This window comes from Channa argus, chromosome 14, assembly GCF_033026475.1.
Source record: "Channa argus isolate prfri chromosome 14, Channa argus male v1.0, whole genome shotgun sequence".
Lineage (NCBI taxonomy): Eukaryota > Metazoa > Chordata > Actinopteri > Anabantiformes > Channidae > Channa > Channa argus.
The window spans coordinates 14,449,386-14,466,517 of record NC_090210.1 but is presented as its reverse complement, the minus strand read 5'-3'; the positions used below and the strand labels follow the sequence as shown (position 1 = coordinate 14,466,517).

General features: G+C 38.7%; 1 protein-coding gene across 8 annotated transcripts in view; it reads right to left on the bottom strand.

Annotated features, from left to right (window-relative positions):
- Positions 1–16,968, bottom strand: part of tpra (translocated promoter region a, nuclear basket protein) — a 25,151-nt gene extending 8,183 nt beyond the window's left edge. For 6 of the 8 annotated variants that reach the window (XR_010910572.1, XM_067474118.1, XM_067474120.1 and 3 more), the window contains exons 1-35: positions 16,706–16,968; positions 15,882–15,986; positions 15,604–15,668; positions 14,846–14,936; positions 14,598–14,701; positions 13,499–13,663; positions 12,302–12,394; positions 11,959–12,039; positions 11,781–11,868; positions 11,419–11,556; positions 11,069–11,163; positions 10,694–10,891; positions 10,493–10,600; positions 10,133–10,356; positions 8,970–9,133; positions 8,741–8,865; positions 8,485–8,633; positions 8,146–8,308; positions 7,296–7,430; positions 6,954–7,094; positions 6,667–6,853; positions 6,338–6,534; positions 5,552–5,692; positions 5,057–5,173; positions 4,699–4,902; positions 4,340–4,527; positions 4,066–4,213; positions 3,758–3,895; positions 3,100–3,231; positions 2,708–2,838; positions 1,708–1,918; positions 1,458–1,607; positions 945–1,058; positions 722–826; positions 394–585 (exon numbers count right to left, since the gene is read on the bottom strand). Coding sequence is in view for 7 of the 8 variants with exons in the window: in XM_067474118.1 (XP_067330219.1) it covers positions 394–585; positions 722–826; positions 945–1,058; positions 1,458–1,607; positions 1,708–1,918; positions 2,708–2,838; positions 3,100–3,231; positions 3,758–3,895; positions 4,066–4,213; positions 4,340–4,527; positions 4,699–4,902; positions 5,057–5,173; positions 5,552–5,692; positions 6,338–6,534; positions 6,667–6,853; positions 6,954–7,094; positions 7,296–7,430; positions 8,146–8,308; positions 8,485–8,633; positions 8,741–8,865; positions 8,970–9,133; positions 10,133–10,356; positions 10,493–10,600; positions 10,694–10,891; positions 11,069–11,163; positions 11,419–11,556; positions 11,781–11,868; positions 11,959–12,039; positions 12,302–12,394; positions 13,499–13,663; positions 14,598–14,701; positions 14,846–14,936; positions 15,604–15,668; positions 15,882–15,986; positions 16,706–16,856 (4,938 nt within the window). In the remaining variant the exon portion in view is untranslated. The remainder of the gene's footprint in view (positions 1–393; positions 586–721; positions 827–944; positions 1,059–1,457; positions 1,608–1,707; positions 1,919–2,707; positions 2,839–3,099; positions 3,232–3,757; positions 3,896–4,065; positions 4,214–4,339; positions 4,528–4,698; positions 4,903–5,056; positions 5,174–5,551; positions 5,693–6,337; positions 6,535–6,666; positions 6,854–6,953; positions 7,095–7,295; positions 7,431–8,145; positions 8,309–8,484; positions 8,634–8,740; positions 8,866–8,969; positions 9,134–10,132; positions 10,357–10,492; positions 10,601–10,693; positions 10,892–11,068; positions 11,164–11,418; positions 11,557–11,780; positions 11,869–11,958; positions 12,040–12,301; positions 12,395–13,498; positions 13,664–14,597; positions 14,702–14,845; positions 14,937–15,603; positions 15,669–15,881; positions 15,987–16,705) is intronic. The other 2 variants (XM_067474122.1, XM_067474121.1) reach the window with 2 other exon arrangements.
- Between the last annotated feature and the right edge of the window lie 164 nt (positions 16,969–17,132).

The following is a 17,132-nucleotide window of genomic DNA, read 5'->3' as shown; positions in this document are numbered from 1 at the left end:
TTCCTATTATTGCTATTGCCTCTACACATGCCATATACAATACTGATGATTGGATGGTAAATAGTAAATACATTTCAACTGGATAATACAAATAGCTGATCATTATGGTGCACACTGGCAGAGTCTCACTTGAGCCCAAAACCGACTAAAGCCACTTTTAATAATGAGCAAAAATTTGAAGTATATATATATTTTTAACTTTTGAATTATAGCATATAGATTTATGAGGAAAAATAGATTTTTTAAAATGTAAAATACATTAAGAATGCAGTAAAAATTTAAAGGGTGACTTTCTAACATGAATGTATGGCCAGGGAGGACCTCATCACTCAGTGGCAAGCTGACTGACAAAATATATTTTCAGAGCTGTTAGATAGAAATATTTGTCCTCACTTTGTTCTCTGCTTGGCTCAGAGCACTTTTGAGATTGCTGAGTTCCTGGTTGTGGTTCTGTTGAAGCTCTTTCTGACTTGTGAGGTTCTGCTGGAGGGCTTCTTTAGATTGTTGGAGATCCCTCTGGATCTGCTGAATCTGATTCTGGCGGGCCTGGGCTTGAGACTGAGCCGATTTCAACTGGTTTTGTACCTGCAATTGAATCACAGTGTTGTGCAGCTAATTATGTTTGGTCTGTTGTTAGCTAAATTCTGGTTCTAAAGTTGGAAAGTGACTGAAGTGATGAAAATCTCTCAGGTGTTGCTTAGTCCCTGCCACTGCTACTTACCTGCTGGATGTGGGTCTTGGCTTGTTGAAGCTCCTTCTGACTCTGGGTCAGCTGGTTCTGATTCTGCTGGAGTTGATTCTGGGCTTGGGACAACTGGACCTGGACCTAAAAAAGCAAAGAGGTGACAATTCTGGCTTTTCCAATGTTCTGTGTGTAGCTCACTGAGTGACTCTACACAGAGCCTACATAATAAATTACAGCTTGGTTGAATGTGCCACACTACCTGGGTTAGTTGGGTTTGGTTCTGTGTCAGCTGGTTTTGGACCTCCTGTAACTTTTCTTTGGTATCATGGGTTTCTTTCTGCGCCACCTCCAAATCCTGCTGAGACTTTTGGTTCTGTTTAAAGAAAGATACTCTCAGACACTTTCTTAGTCTGTATAAACCTTAAAGGACCATGTGTCACCCTGTGTTTTTAGTAATTAACAGGACTTTATAATGTTACAACACATTTCTCAGTGAAGATTGTGAAAGTTCAATGTCAAACTGTGCTGGTTGGGTCTAATAAAACCTTTGACTCAGAGCAGAGTCAAATCACCATCAGAGCCACTTTTATGTTTTGACAATTATGTTTTAAAATGTTTTGAATATTGTGTGATTTTAATATCATAGAGAAGTACTTATTCCAAATTATCCCAAACTAGGTAACTACATACTGTATGAGAAGCAACTGTAAAAAAAAAGGCAATGGGGCTTCATCAGTCTGTTAGGTGAACATCTAAACAACTTTCTTTTTACCTCTTCCTGTTTTTTCTGGACCTCTTCTTTCTGCTTATTCAGCTCCTCTCGCACCTTGTTGAGCTCCTCCTGGGCTTTAGTCAGCTCCTGTTGCACCCCCTGTCCTGGATTTGCCTCACTTCCTGCTTTAGCTGCAGTTTCCCCGACCAACTGGAACACACAGAAACACATCCAATGATACATCATTTCAGTTTTCATCCATATTCATCTCGTTGTCTACGACAGCTTGTAAACCAAACCACACTCCCACCTTGTCATGCTGAACCTTGAGCTCCTCGTACTGGGTCTTGTAGCGCCGTCCAATCTTCTTGACTTGTGTGATGGTCTTATTCTTCTCCAGAATGTCATTTTTCTTTGCTTCCAGGTCTTTCTTCAGATTCTCTTTTTCTGATGTCAGACGGACCATAGAGTCTTTGATTGCTTGCAGCTGAGACTGAGCAGAGTTGCTGCTGGCACTGGATCTGATATGTAAATAATAACATTCATAGTTATATTACATATATGGATCCATCTACGTATGGACTTACTTGACCCTAATCCTCCACTTATCAATACCCAACATCAACTATTTCTTGGACTCAGAACAAGAAGTACATTAGAAAAAAAGAAAAAGAAGTACATTAGTACCGTACTCCAGCAGCCTATGAAAACTTTGTCAATAAAAGCTACATCTAGACCAAGACCACTTTCAAACTTTTTCACGCTCTGCACCAGCTGAACAAACATTTAATCAATCTGAAGCATGATCACCAAGTAGGTACTGGAATGCTAAATGCTTAGAAGCATTTATTGTGAATTCGTTTGGCATTTTAGTCTGGTCTTTGAGTAGCATATCTCTACTAAACATTATTCAAAGGTTTCCTTAGTATCTTTCTTTAAAGTACTAGGGATGTCGATACCAGTATTAGTTCAGATACAGCATTAGTGTACTTGTACTTTTAAGTCTTCTCTAATGCTGCACCTGATACCCCCTTAACCCCCAGGTAGGCAGAGGTGGAAAAATGTGTGTGATTTAAAGCTGTTTTAAGGAAACCGATGACAAAAGTATAGCTAACAGCGAGGTAACTGCAAGCTCAAGTTACTAACAGTCATACTCATTTTTCTCAAGATTATTTTAAACATGTTTAATCTGTGACTGACATTAGACACAATTGAGGGAAATCTTTCAAACTTTTGTCATTCTGTGTGGCAACCTTGTATCTGGAAATTGCATGTGTGTGTCACTGTATGTGAGCATGTGTTGCCACCACCTGGCCAATTCAGTTTTCAGCTTGGCAGTCTCTTCCGCTAGTTGTGTGATGCGTTTCTGCTGAGCTTCTCTCTCATTGGTCAGTTTCTGTCTCTCCTCCACATCACCATCTTTTTGTTGGCTAAGCAGTTGCTGTAAAGAAACAGAGAGAAATGTAGGTGAAACTAATACAGTAACCGTTTTTCCAACTATAACAACATGGAACACATAGTACCCATAATGCAAAACACTAGAATGTATTATATAATTTAAAATACATAAGCAGGATGTCAATATTGTGCAAAATCAAAACAAGTATATGTAAGGCAAAAAGCTAAACATTCAGATGTACACGCTTTAGTCCCTCAATTGTCCAGGTTCCCACACACACACCAACAGAAATCATGCAGTTACCTGTGTTTTGGCCTTCCAGCGTTTGAGGTCTTCCTCAAGGATCCTCTTATCTGCCTGCAGGGAGCCATTTTTCTCTGACAGCAGTGACAAAGACTGATGAAGTGGGCTGATGTCTGATTGGAGCTTTGTCACCTGATAAACAAAAATTGTATTATATAAGCTTTATTTAGGTTTAGGGGTAGTTGCAGTTTCCTCCGTATTTAATGTTAGAGGTAGTGATGAAAAAAAAAGGTTAACATTTGTTTGGGAAACCTGGAGCTGTTTTGCCATTTTGGCAAAAAATGCTACTAAATAACACTAATAGACCATTATTTCATATTAGTAATATCAGCTACAATCCTACCACCATCTTGTGATTTTAAATTAAACAACTAACTTTCACTGACTGGAACAATCACTATGAGAGGATGTTGAAACTGGCTGTGCAGCAGCTCCAGCAGTTTGGACTCAGCTAATATCAAATCCAAGGAAAATTATTACATATAGTACAAAAAGTTATACAGTTATTTGAGCTTATAAAAAGTGTGGGAATCAAATGACACTGGAAAGCACAAACAAACTCTCTAATAGTTCCCAGAAAAGCTAAAGATCTAGATTTTTTACAACCAACTAAATGTGAGACAGAAGACAAATGACGACAGATAACACTTGATCTTACTTTAGCCTGAGCTTGCAGCAGCTCCTGCTCCAGTTTATCTCTGTCCATTTTAATCATCTTGTTGGTTTCTTGGAGTGCACTGATACTCTCAATCTTCTTCAGCCGCTCTTCCTGCTGGACCAGAGTCTTGGCTGTGGCCTTAGAGAAAGGAAGAGAGAAAACAGAGAGACTAGTTACTGACACTCATGTCTTTGTTGCACTTTTTAAAAAGTAAAAAGAATAGTATTTTGTACAATAGTACAAAAGACTCGGGTCTCAAATTATGTTTAAAAACTTAATGTCCAGTGTTCCATCCTTAGAATTCCTACCTGCATTTTCTCCCTCTCATCATTCAGAGCTTCCTGTAGCTCTTTTAATTCTCTGTCTTGGTGTTCCACTCGTTGTTTGTAGCGAAGAGCTTCTCCCTCATATGCCTCACACTGTGCCACAGCAATCTGTTTTTCCTGCCGCACAAACCTAAAACACAAGCACATTTTTAACTCAATCCCACTCAGTTTACACTGATATTAAAAACATACTTGAATGAATGATCTGTTCAGAGAATAAAGTTCTTCTAGCTTGATGCCAGGTGTTGAGTATTACCTGAGTATTTCTATTATCTGTTCAGTGGTCTTCCCTTCCTCACTGAAGGACATGTCCAGCAGCTGCTGCTGGGGCTGGTGCTGCTGCTGCTCCCGATTCCTGGTGGCCATTTCATCCATCTGTTGGTGCAGAAGACCATTCTGCTTTCCAAGCTCCTCACAACGACGGATCTGATTGGACAGGTCCTCCTGAAAGAAAGTCCAAGTTAAGGCTGGTAGATGAAACAAAACATCAATCTTCCAATTAATAATTTTCAAAATGAATTCAATTCTCTACAATAACATAATATCTGTTAGAATGCTATACAAACCTGAATCAGAAATCTACTTTAGTTTTTTCCATCTTTCCCTTTTCCCTACCTTCAGATGTCTCTCTAATGTGTTCCAAGCGGCAATTTTCTCCTGGAGGAGGGAGGACGTCTTGTTCAATTGCTCCTCTAACTCCCTCTTTTGTGTAATTTCTTGTTGGAATCTCTTCTTGAGCTCCTGCAGGGCTTCAACATCAGCAGCATGAAGCATCAGCTCCCGCTCATACTTAGCCTGCGCCTCTCCAGCTAGCTTTGTCTGTGAGGACAGTGGGAGAACAGTTTGTAAAACAGACAGGAAAGAGGACACACAGAAAAAGAAAAAAATTTGCTCTTTTTTTGCCAAAGCGGAACACAGCTTAACACTGTTGTTTGGGATAATAACAAACTCAAGTGACTGTATGTTACTGAACCTGAAGCAGGCTTTCCTGTATGGCCTTCTGCTCCAGTGTAACAGCAGCTGTAGCCTTCTCCAGTGCCTCCTGCTGTTCTGTTTGACTGGCCTTTAGAATACGCTGCAGCTCACACACCTGGACAACAGGAAAAATAAGCATGATATTGGGGTGAAAGGTCAGTGCAAAAATGCACCATGTTCAAATGTTCAGAAATTGAAATTGAGCCATACATTTTACTTCACATATTAATTTATTTTACTGAAATATCAGTTACACTTTTCATCGTGTTTCGTTGTGACTCCACATGATATTTCTGGCCAATTAAATTTTGCCCATCATTCAGTCTGAAAGGATGTTGCCATTCAGCTGCTAAATTACTGTATTTTGTTTATTAATTTAGATCCTTTTTTTGGTTTCCAATTACAGAATAAATTTGCTGCAAAACATGTTTCTTTAAAGGCAGGGTGATCAGTTATTTTACACAAAACATCAACGACATGTTAACAGACTTACTCGTTTCTCTGCAGCATCCACAGCCGCCTTCTTTTCTGCTTGTTCCTGCTGCCTCATTTTTTCCACTTCCAAAATTCTCTTCTCTAGCTGCTGCTGCACCTCCTCTGCTTCCTTCAGTCTGAGTTCCAGAGGGGAGCGGGACTAGTTAGGAAGAAGGACAGAAGTTAGGAAGGGCTGGTTATTAGATACAATCTTACAATTCTGAAGCAGCCTTAGGCCATGTTCCTATTTGCTTGGCATGCAGAATAGGGGCTTATGAGTAATGTCAACATTATGTTTCCAAACAGACTGATAAGCGTCTTTATAAACACAAATTTTAGACAATGTGGAAAAAGCCAGAAGTGGCTGAGACAGAAGCATCTCATGATATCAGTGAGGGATAATCCCAGGAGTGTCTCAGTCAGATATTTGTGTTCTCAAATAAATCGCCTCCGGATTAAGTTAGGAAAATATCAGGATTCTGGTGTATGTGTGAAAAACACTATAAAAGACAGAAAGCAAGCTTTGTTTAAAGATAGATTTAGAGACATCTGAACAACTTTGGAAATAATTAGAGCATTAGCACTTGCCTATGGTACATTTTCAACTGCTATTTAAAAAAAAAAAAAAAAAATACCACTCCGTGCCTGAAGTTGGTAAATAACATCCTGGCACTTCACAGCTACTGGGAAAATGAAGCAAAACATACCAAAAAAAAAAAAACAAACAAACAAAAAAAAAAACAAACAAAAAAAAGAGAACACATCATGAACATAAAAAAAGGTAAAAGATATGAGGGAGCTTTACCTCCTTTTCTTTCTTTAGACTGTCTTCCAGAGTCAGTACCACAGATCTGTACTGCTCTACAGTATTATTAGCATTCTTCAGCTGCTCTGCTAGTTCACTGTTCTGCTCCTCTGCACTATGCAGATGACCTTTCACCTCTGAAAGTTCCTGCTCTAATTGGCTGGACTGCTGAGCCGCTGCTGGTCCTGGTGACCGTACTGTTAGTACAGAAAGCCAAAAGAGACAGAGTTTAAAAACATAAATAAATACATACAAATAAAAACAAAATAAAATAAAATACAATTCATTTGAGATGAACACAAGGTTGTTTATGCAGAACTGCAGTGTACCCCTGAGTGGTGCTCTGAGAGATGCAGCTCTGCCAGCTGGTGTAACACCAGCCTCAGAGGAAGAAACAGAAGCCAGCTGGGCTTTCAGTCCCACCACCTGTTGTTCAGAACTACGCAACAACTCTCTGGTCTTCTGCTGCAAGGTGTTCTGGGTCTCCAGCTGTTTCTTTGCTTCTAACAGCTGAGCCTTAAGAGGGGAAGGTGACAGAAGTGTAAGTGGAGTAACAGCAGCATTTATTGATGCAAATATACAAATTCAAATAGTTAAAAAAATACACTGTACATACGTCCATACTGCGTCCAAGGGCATGTCTCTGTGCTACTTCCTGCTCCAACCTGGTCTTCATTGAAACCAGTTCTGCCTCCAGCTGCTCTATCTTGTTGTTTAGGTGCTGGCGGGCGTCGGTCTCTATATGCTCCGTAGTCAACTGAACAAATATGACAGATGAAATGAAAGGCTCATAAATAATTTGCGATAATGCAATTATCAGCAATTTCATGCTACTTGATTACTTTACCAGTAAAGACCAACATTTATTCCAAAGGTCTACTTCTATAACAGAACACATTTGACTTAGTCAATGTAAGGAGGAACAAAAGTACTAAAACATTTATTGTTTAATCTATACCTGTATGGCTTTGAGGTTTGTGAGCAGCAAGTTCTGGTTACGTTGCTCTGCTAACACGGATTCCCTCTCTCGAGTGACTCGACTCTCTGCTTGTCTTAACAAGTCTCTCTCTTTAGTCAGGTTCTCTATGCGCGCCTGCAAAAAAGAAGGGAGAATAAAAATCAGATGAATTACGAATGAAAACATTTCTTCTAAGGTTTTTTTAGTAGTTATTAATGGTACAAAGATGGTAGCATTGTGAAGGGAGGTGTTTTGGATGGATCTGAAAGGGTAAGAAAGAGGGGGTGTGTGTATTAAAAATGGATGTAACCGCTTGAATTCAAGCTGAAAGTACATCTTCCAAAATCAATAAACTTAACTGTGTATCACACGTTTACACTTTCCAATACATGTAATGTCTCGATTACTGCCAAATTCAAATGCCACAGTAGCTCATTTATTAAACATAACTACCCTAAATTTTAAAGAAAGCAGATCTAATGACCACTGAAATGTTCCTTATGTGAAAAGCAATAATATTCTTGTGTTTTGAAAACAATTTTAGTTAAGTTCCAAGTCAAGTTTTTAAAAGTAGTAGATTACACCAAAGAGGAAACTTCATTATTAAAAAGACTTTATTATAATATGATTGTTTTCTATAAAGAAAAAGTGTATGTAATGCAAAACATTCTTCCAAGATTGTTTCTACTGGTTAGTGGAATAATAGTAAAGCAGTACATTCTCAAGAACGAAAAAAATTACCTGACACTAAAGTCACTATTTCTTTGAGCTCCCCTTTGATGAAAGTGATGACTCAAATGACAAAATATACAGAATATCCTGTTATCATTTTATTTGTTCTCATCCTCACCTCATTAAGGGCCAGCTTTTCATTGGCCTGTCGCAGGTCTTGGCTCATTGTGTGAATGATGTGCTCATGACGCTGGGCTGTTGCAGCCATTTTTTGGTTCCTGTCCTGAAGGGCAGAGATCTCTCTGCGGTAGGCTGCTACAGTCTCTTGAAGCATCTCATACCTGACACATTGGCACACAAACAAACACTGTATAAAATTATGTCTAAGAGCTAATAAGAGGCAGGTGCACCTTTGGTACTCCACTGGAGAATAACCCTCTATCGTTCTTTGTGTGAGCAGTTTGTTTGGAAGAAAACAGGCTCACAAAACCAACACCACACAGTAATTTTAACTTACCTCTTGTTGCTGAACTCCAGATGAGAAGTCACCTTGGCGTGACTGGAGCGGAGCTCTGTCAGTTGCCTCTGCAGCCTGTCATTTGTTTCATTCAGCATCCGGTCGTTCTCCGCCTTCTCCTTTTTATACAGAGTGAAGGCATCGTTGAGCTGGAAGTGCAAACACAAGAGCTACTGAATTCGAAGATGTGGTGTCTTCCACTGCTTCACACATAAATGAAGAGAAATTTGGTGTGTGTTTAAACTCTTGCATGTACCTGTTTTAGAGCAGCTTTTGCCTGTGTAGTCTGTGCTGACTCAGCAGCAGCAGCTTTTTGTGGCGTAAAGCGAGTAGCTGCAACTGAGGGACGAACAAGTGCAGGCTGGGATGAATTATCAAGACCTAGAGAGAGATATGAAACTTGACTCAGACTGTTAGGAGTATTACTCTCAATATTGACCAATGTTCATCATAGAGACCAATATATTTTAGTATGCTGGTTTCACCTTGAGGAGGCAGGCTGAAGCCAGTGCTCTGTGTCAGCAGGGCTTTGTACATGTCTCTCTGTCTGGCACTGGAGTCTGCCAGCTGTTTCTGCTGATTGCTATGCTCCTTTAGCTCCTCTACCTGCTTTTGAAGTTTATCCACACTGGCCTCCAATTCTGATATGCTGGAAGGAACCAGAGAGACACAGCTGTTGTTTAAACCACTTAATCTCTACAGCGCTCTGCTTTACCTGACCCACAAGGAAGATAAAGATTAAACCCTATGCACCAGTGGCTTCTATAAATGTGTAATGGCAACATCTGAATTTATTTAAATTGAAGTAAATTAATATGCAATAGGACTGAGGGATACAACCTTAAAATGAGAGAACAGTTTGTAATCCAAAATTTGTACATAAATATTTTCTCTTTCTCATGATGTGTAACTTCTAAATTGTTTTACCTATTTCAGCACAGCAAGGTTCAATAGGAGTTAGTTCAGAAATTGGCCTGTACGTGGATGTTTGTAGCATGATAGCTTAAGTTTTTATAGCCAATGCCGTTTATAGGCTTTTATGTAAAACTGCACACAGACTATTCATAATATATGCATAATAAATTTTATTATTATACTAAAACTTTTTGTAGACCCCTTAACCATTTTTGTTACCTTTGATGATAAAAACACATTTTTACTAGCTCAATGTGCATTAAATATGTTTCAAAATATGTTTATGCCTAATAAAATTAGGGCATGCAAATGTTTGCACCCATTTAATGTTAATAACATTCAGCCTAACAAACTACTCCTAAAATGAACAACTCCTGGAGTTTTAAGTCTCTCAGACAGCAGCTGCCCCACTCCCAAACTGACCCTCCCACTGCCAGTTGCACCTGTGCAGCAGTGAATCACAGAAAAGGGGACAGAAGATCACTTAGGGATAGTGACTGACCCTTTTCATATTTTATGTAGAGTTTACATTTAAGGGAAATACTGCGATTTTGATGTTGTATAAAAATAAATTAAATTACATTTTCACTTAGTTGTCAGTTTATCCGTTCCACCAAGCTAACACTAAGTCAGTCTAATCCCACACTAAAACCTTAAGCAGAAAACTGTAACAGTGGTGTCAGTATAAGTAAGTCACTAAACAAACATGACAACCACAGCAGTAACATCCTACCGTGCTGATGTTAGGTGGCTCAGCTGTCGATCCTTCTCTTCTTCTAACTCCCTTAACTTTCCCAGCAGGCTTTGGTTCTGTCTCTGTAGCTCCTCCACACTGCGAAAAGACAGCGTCTGTGCACTGGTGACCTCTGAGGTGCTGGAAATGTCACCCGAGCTGCTGTCATCTTTAGTCACCTGTTTACCTCGAGCTTCCTCCAGCTCTACCAGAAGAGAACACACCTGCCCAGGCACAAATAAATAAAAGCATGAAAACCAATCACCAAGGTAAGTCATTTAATTCTGTATTTTTATCACTTTCATTATCATAATGAAACTATCAGCTGTAGGTTTTGCTCAGAATGTGTGAGCTATGTACCTGTGTAGACGTATCATCTAGTTGTCTCTCGGTCCTTAATTTCTCTCTCTCCAGTGCTTCACAGCGCTGCTTAGCCTCTTCTTTCTCTTTCTGCAAACTGTAGATCTCCTAATTACAAAGCAACAAATAATATAATTGTTATGTAACAAATGATGTAACCTGGAATCAAAAAGTAAAGAACTTCTTGATCTTATCACAGACCGTTCGAGCCTGTTCCAGTTTGTTGCAGAGGGATGCCATGGATCTCTGCATGCTCTCATACTCCTCTCTCTGACGCTTCAGAACAGGTGCTTTAGACTCAACCTCCTGGACAATTTCATCTAGCACTCTGCTCACCCTCCTGGTCTCTTGTTTCTCAAGCTGAAGCTGCGTCTGACATTCCGCATATGCGTTGTACAACTTAAAAAAAAAAAGAAGTTTTATTACTGAAACGAATCACTCAAAGACAAAACAACTGAACATATTTTGCAGTAAGACTGATTATTTTACTAGTGAGTTTGCAAAGATTAGACATGTTGCTTTACATCTGATACTGATATCAACAATATCGCTGGTACGTTATGTCAGTGCACTTACATCAAAGAACTTCATGCCAGGCTTCACAATTGCAGCAATGGCAGCTGCTGATGGGCACATGGACTCCAACTGCTCCTCAGTCAGAGAAGGGACACCTGGAGATAAACGCACGCACCCAGGCAGACACACACATAAATAAACATGCCAGGGGTGTGTACTTGATATTATACCTAGTAGGCCCAGCTAGGATAACTCCAAAGGCAAAATGCAGGGTGCTGAGTGATAAGTAAAAACTCCATAACAGTTAAAGAAAATTTGTGTACATGAATAATTTAAAAGGTCGCCCATACGTTTACTTGCTATATACCGCATATGATTTGTATGTATAACGTGTGTGTGTGTATTCTTACAGCAGTGTTTGCTAGAAGCTTTCATTGTAGCATTTTCCAGCTCTTTCTCCATCTTCTTGATTTTCTCTCTGAGCTCTGCTTCAAGCTGCATCTTTACTTCTTCTCCTTCAGAAACCTTCTTCTCCAGAGTCTTATTGGCTGCAAAGATCAATCGCACAGGTTCTTGCTGATTCTCACAGATGGAAAGCCTCACTTTACCTGACCCTGTTCATTGTAACATGTTTCACACTTACAATAGTCAACTAACAGTGCTGAAGCTGGGACACACTCCAAATCAAAGAGTCAAAGGTGATCAGTTTGAATATTGGCCAGATAGAAATTGTTTTAAACTGAAAATTGAAATCTAAAACCTGGAGACTTACTTTCCCCTATGTCCCTAACCAGTTTGCTGAGCTCTTCTACTGCTCGGCCTAGTTCTTGGTTCTTGCTCTCCATGTCAGTTGCTGCCCCCTACAGAAAGGACAATTACATGATGCACATACGGAATGCACGGAATTGTTTTACAGTATGTATTTATTCGTGGCTTGCAGTGATTTTCACCTTGTAGAGTGAAGACAACTTGACATGAGCGTTGAGCTCATTGCGGTATTTCTCCTCCATAGTGCTCTGCTCATCTTTAGCCTAGAGAGAAACAAACAGTAACAGATTTTACTACATCTAAATAACTTGTATTTCAAAGTTACATAAACTGACTGGCACAATTTTTACATATTTTATAAATCACAATTATTTATTCTGTACATACAATAAGGTTAAATAAATAGAGATGTCAATTTATAAAACGAAACTAATTTTGCCCTTGAGGCTCCAAGGAAGATGAGCACATGCCTGTAACTACTGTGTATCATTTCACTTCATTTTTAGCTAGGATGTCAAACTTTACCTGTTTCAGTTTGTTATTGAGGTCTTCAGCTCTTTTACTCTGACTTTCACTTGTTTCCTTCAGAGAAGTGAGCTGACTTTCCAGTCTGATGACCTGTTGATAAGGAACAGCAATACTGAATCACAAAAAACACCATCAGACACCCTTTAAATTTTAAGGTCCATCTTGCTTGCATTTATAGTCCTTAAGATGCATCTAAGATGCAACATTTGGGATAAAGCACAGATGGGGCAACGACAGAAGGCACCAGGACTCTTCCCAGAGTTGGCCATCAGTCCAAACCAAGTAACCAGACAGTAAGGACCGTTGTCAGAAAGGTCTTCTAGATTAAAGCGAGTAAAATAGAGATGAAAGCCTATCTGGAGATTACCTAACAAAAAGAATCTCTAGTCTCATGAGACATAATCTGAATTATTTTGGCCACCACCAGACACTGCTCATCACCTGATAAAACCATCCCTATGGTGAATCATGAACATGCTATAGGCAGGTTTCTTGGCAGCAGGGATGAATGTGGCCAAATACAAAAAAAAAAAAAATCCATAATGAAAACCTGCTCCAGAATGAGATCTGAATCTGGGGAACCAATTCAGAATGGCTGTGACCTGAAGCAAACAGCCAAAAACTTTCCAAATCCAGGTATGAGAAGATTTACTCAAGAATATTCATAGCTATAACTGCTAAAGTGGCTTTTACACAGTACCGAATTAAAGGTGAATACTTTTGTAAGTAGGAGATTTTCCTTGATCTTTGACAAATTTCCAAAAATGTCTGAGATCATTTTTACTTTTTCATAATGGGTGTTGGGGATACAGCAAGGAAAAAAAGATGTAAACCCTTTGGTACCTTACTGATGGGCAAAGCTTAAACCAATTTAAAATTAAGTAGCCTTTTCACAATTTAATTTACATCATTGGATTCTTATAAGCTGCTTGGTATGCATGCTGGTAGGATCATAAGCAGCTGAGAAATACTGTGGTGGAGTTGCTGTTTATTCAGTAAGACAACATAAATGTTGCCAAGCCAATACGGACTACTTTTGATCTTAAAGCACCTTAATCTTGTATGACATTCCACATTAACTGGTAATGAAGCAGATGGAGGTCAGTAGTGATTCCCACATGTGTATGTGTAGAGAAGTTACAAACGCCATCAGTTTATTCATTGTACTCTGTGTTAATGTTCTGTGCACGTTACCTGCTCCTGGCTGCTCTTCAGACGGCCCTGCAGCTCCAGTATCTCTTTGCCTTTGTCTCTATTGGTGTTCACCAGTTCTTCTGTCTTGGTTTTCAGCTCTGCAGTTAACCACTCAATTTTCTTCTCAAGTAACTCTTTGTCCTGCTCCATACGCTTCTCCCGATGCTACAACACATAACCAGTTGAACTTTGTTTGTCCACAATAGAGTATTCTGGTAGCTTTTCTCTCCTTTTGGCTTAAGGCACTTTCACATAAACATTACCACTCATGTTTATAGTGATACTAGGGCTGAATGAATAATCGTATTGAAATCAATCTATTTAATAAATCAATCAAGCAATGGAAATCAATTAAGCAAAACACATTTTTTTTAAAATGCTACAATAATAAGAGAAGCAGCACAGGCTTCACATGTAGAGATGTGCCATTCCTGGCATGGAGAGAATTAAGCGAGTGTGAATTAGTTTAAAAGACAAACAGATTTAAATGTAGTGAAAATGGCCTCAGCAGGAGCAAAACTCATTGTAAACGAGCTAGAGACCACACAAAAATGAAACAGTAAAGTCGCATTGGTTGTTTAGATATTTTTTTAAAACAAGAGGATGGACAGCATGAACATTTGATGTACTAAAGTGCTACCCAAGGTACCAACAGAAATATCCTCCAGCATTTAAAAAAATGCATGTTTGACAGGCATCAACAGACTGTGGTCGAAGTGTGTGAGAGTATCACTTGAAACAAAGTTGGATCGAAACACTTTTTAAAATGCAGTTAACTCTCAAAGTTCAACATTACTGTTGAGTAGGGGGTAAAGTGAGAGAGGAAGAGAGAAATGGAGATAGTTGGTAAAGAAATGTGTAAAAAGAGACTGAGTAAAGAACAGTATGGCTGAACGAATAAGTTTATCTAGGTGATGTTTACAACATATGCACTGCTAACATGTAAGACTAGTTTATAATATTGTGTGCACACCAGGCTATTCTAATCATTTTTTGGTTATTTGTACTGAATACTATAGAAGAAAATAAGTCAGAATTAAATTATTTTCCTAAATTGCTCAGCACTGCTGTGGTAGTTTCTATGAAATGTGGTGTGTACCTGCACTGAAGCCTCAGATGACTGCATATCATCCAGTTTTAACTGCAGCTCCATCTTGACTTTGTTGGTTTCTGTGAGCTTCTCATTCAAACGCTTCACATCCTCTGCACACATAAATAGACAGGCACTTAAAGGCTTAAAGAAAAAATTAGTTCATTACAATATAACATGTAATATTACATACAGTGTTTCTATATTCGTCTATCTGGTATGATTCTGTAGGTGTGTTTTTGGAACTGAAAACCAACCAGTAAGGTTCTCCATCTCCTGCGTCCTCTTCTCCAGTAGCCTCGCCAGCTCTCTCTTCTCTGCCTCAAGCTCATATTTGGACTTTGTTTGCTGCAATCACAATCAATCAATCAAACACACACACTGCATGAAGTACTTACAAAACTATAGTATCCAGAGTGAGTAAAAACACAAACGCCAGAGAAATATATCTTAGCTTCAAATGGTAGCAGTGATGTAAATTTATTTGGATGAGCTACATGTATCATTCCATTTATACCAGAAAAACTTTAATTCTTTAAATTACAAAAATGTATAATTTAAATACGAATAGATCAAATTGACATTTAAAGTTCTATGTTAAAAGTGATCAGAGAATATTCTGAGCTAGTTTGGGAACTGACCAACAGGCTATTTGGTGGAAAAATTAAAAATTTCCTCACATCAATAAATTAATAAAAACAGAATAGACTGGTTCAAATTACAACATAAAATCACACCATTCTCATGCAGAGAATAACAATTTTGTCAGATTAAAATTAAGTGTGAGCTCAAATTTCTTCTTAGAAAACCGATTATTTTTGGGGCTGCAAGTAGGCTACGTAAACAGTAAAATAAATATATACTTTTTAGGTAATACAGAATTACAACAAAGAATCAAAGCTGATTTAATCTAGCTTTTTCGACACTGATCAAAAGAGAAATTACAATCATGTAAAGGTATAAATAGAAAGAAATCTAAATTTTCATTATGACACAGACGTATAGGTTTGTCTACCTGCTGTGGTGGTTTATCCTCAGTGGTTTCTCCTTCGATTCCTTTCAGAGTACTCAGCTCTTCATCTGTGCAGGAGAAGCAATAAGATACTGACAGTGCTCCAACTGATGCCCAGAAGAAAAATGAGACTGCACTAGCTCAAGTTTACAAAATCCTAATGTTTTTTAAGGCCAACATTTACATACTTCTCACTTTTATTTGGAAATTAAATCATCATAAAAGAACTAACATTCAACTCTTATTTCTTTTTCTTCATCCTGGAAAGAAGACAAACTTACTCAGTTTTTTATTTTCCTCCTTAACAGTTTGCAGGTCTCTTGTGGCAGACAAGATGTGTTCCTGACTCTCAGTCAGTCTCTTCTCAATGTCAAAGTACTGCTGTTCTGTAGGGGCAGAGAACATTCAGTAGTATACACTGGCTTTTAGTGCACCCCATACTGTACAAATTTCTATTATTATCTTTGTAAATCCTGTCTGTTAAAAGACTACAGTCTGATGTATAGCAACACAATCTCACAGTCTGTAAACCTAACTAAAGTTACACATTTGAATTTAATACCATAATTAATACCATACCACTAATAAAGTAAGGATACAACTCCCAATGGAAGCGTGGTGGCATTTATGAAATTTAGACCATGTTTGTTTAGATCTGAACTGCAACCAGGGAACTTGCTTGAGTTGCTCTTAACTGTTGCCTCACGTGAAAACGTCATTTGAATTAAAACTGTCCTTAATGTTTTGTCGGTTTGTACCAATCAAGCACAAACCTTTGTGAGATTTTGTACAAATCTTTCCACATTATTCTCTATTTCGGAACTACGTCACACAATTAATTATAATTTATGTGTGATGTTTGGAAACCGTTGGCATAAGATTAGCTCTCTTCCAGCAAAGTTAACATTAGCCTAACGCTAACATGACTTCGTAGCTAATGTTAGCGCGCTCCTATAAGCCCTGTGAAGCACTCATATGTGTTTTTTAGACAACTTTAAAAGCAGATTGATTCGCTGTAACGTTATACTGGAGTTTAACATGACGTTTTCATTACAGCTCACATGCCAACCAGTAACCTAAAGTTTTTCTGGTTGTATTTACACACCACTGTCGGCTTTGAATCGCTCATGCTGTGTCCTGAGCGCCTCGTTAGCATTCTGCAGCTCCGTTACAAACTTCTCCAGTTTGTTCTGGGCCCCTTTGGGGAGTTTGCTTAACTCCGTCCGCTCCAGAACATGCAGCAGGACGGCCGCCATTTCCACCTACCGCCTGGAGAAATAAAAGTAAATAGACACCAAACTATGATAAAACAACTTGGTACAATGTGTCGTCCGCAAACGCTGTTAATAGACCAGGAGAAGTGTTAAGTTCCACTCTCACAAAAGCAGGATGCCCACTCGCAACTTTCAAAATAAAGCACCCATTTAATGAGAAAAGTTAAAATCATTCTAGTTGGAACCAGAATGAATTCAATCAATTTAGGACCTTAGTTTATACACATAAGTGCAAACATTGCAACTATCATTGTAGTG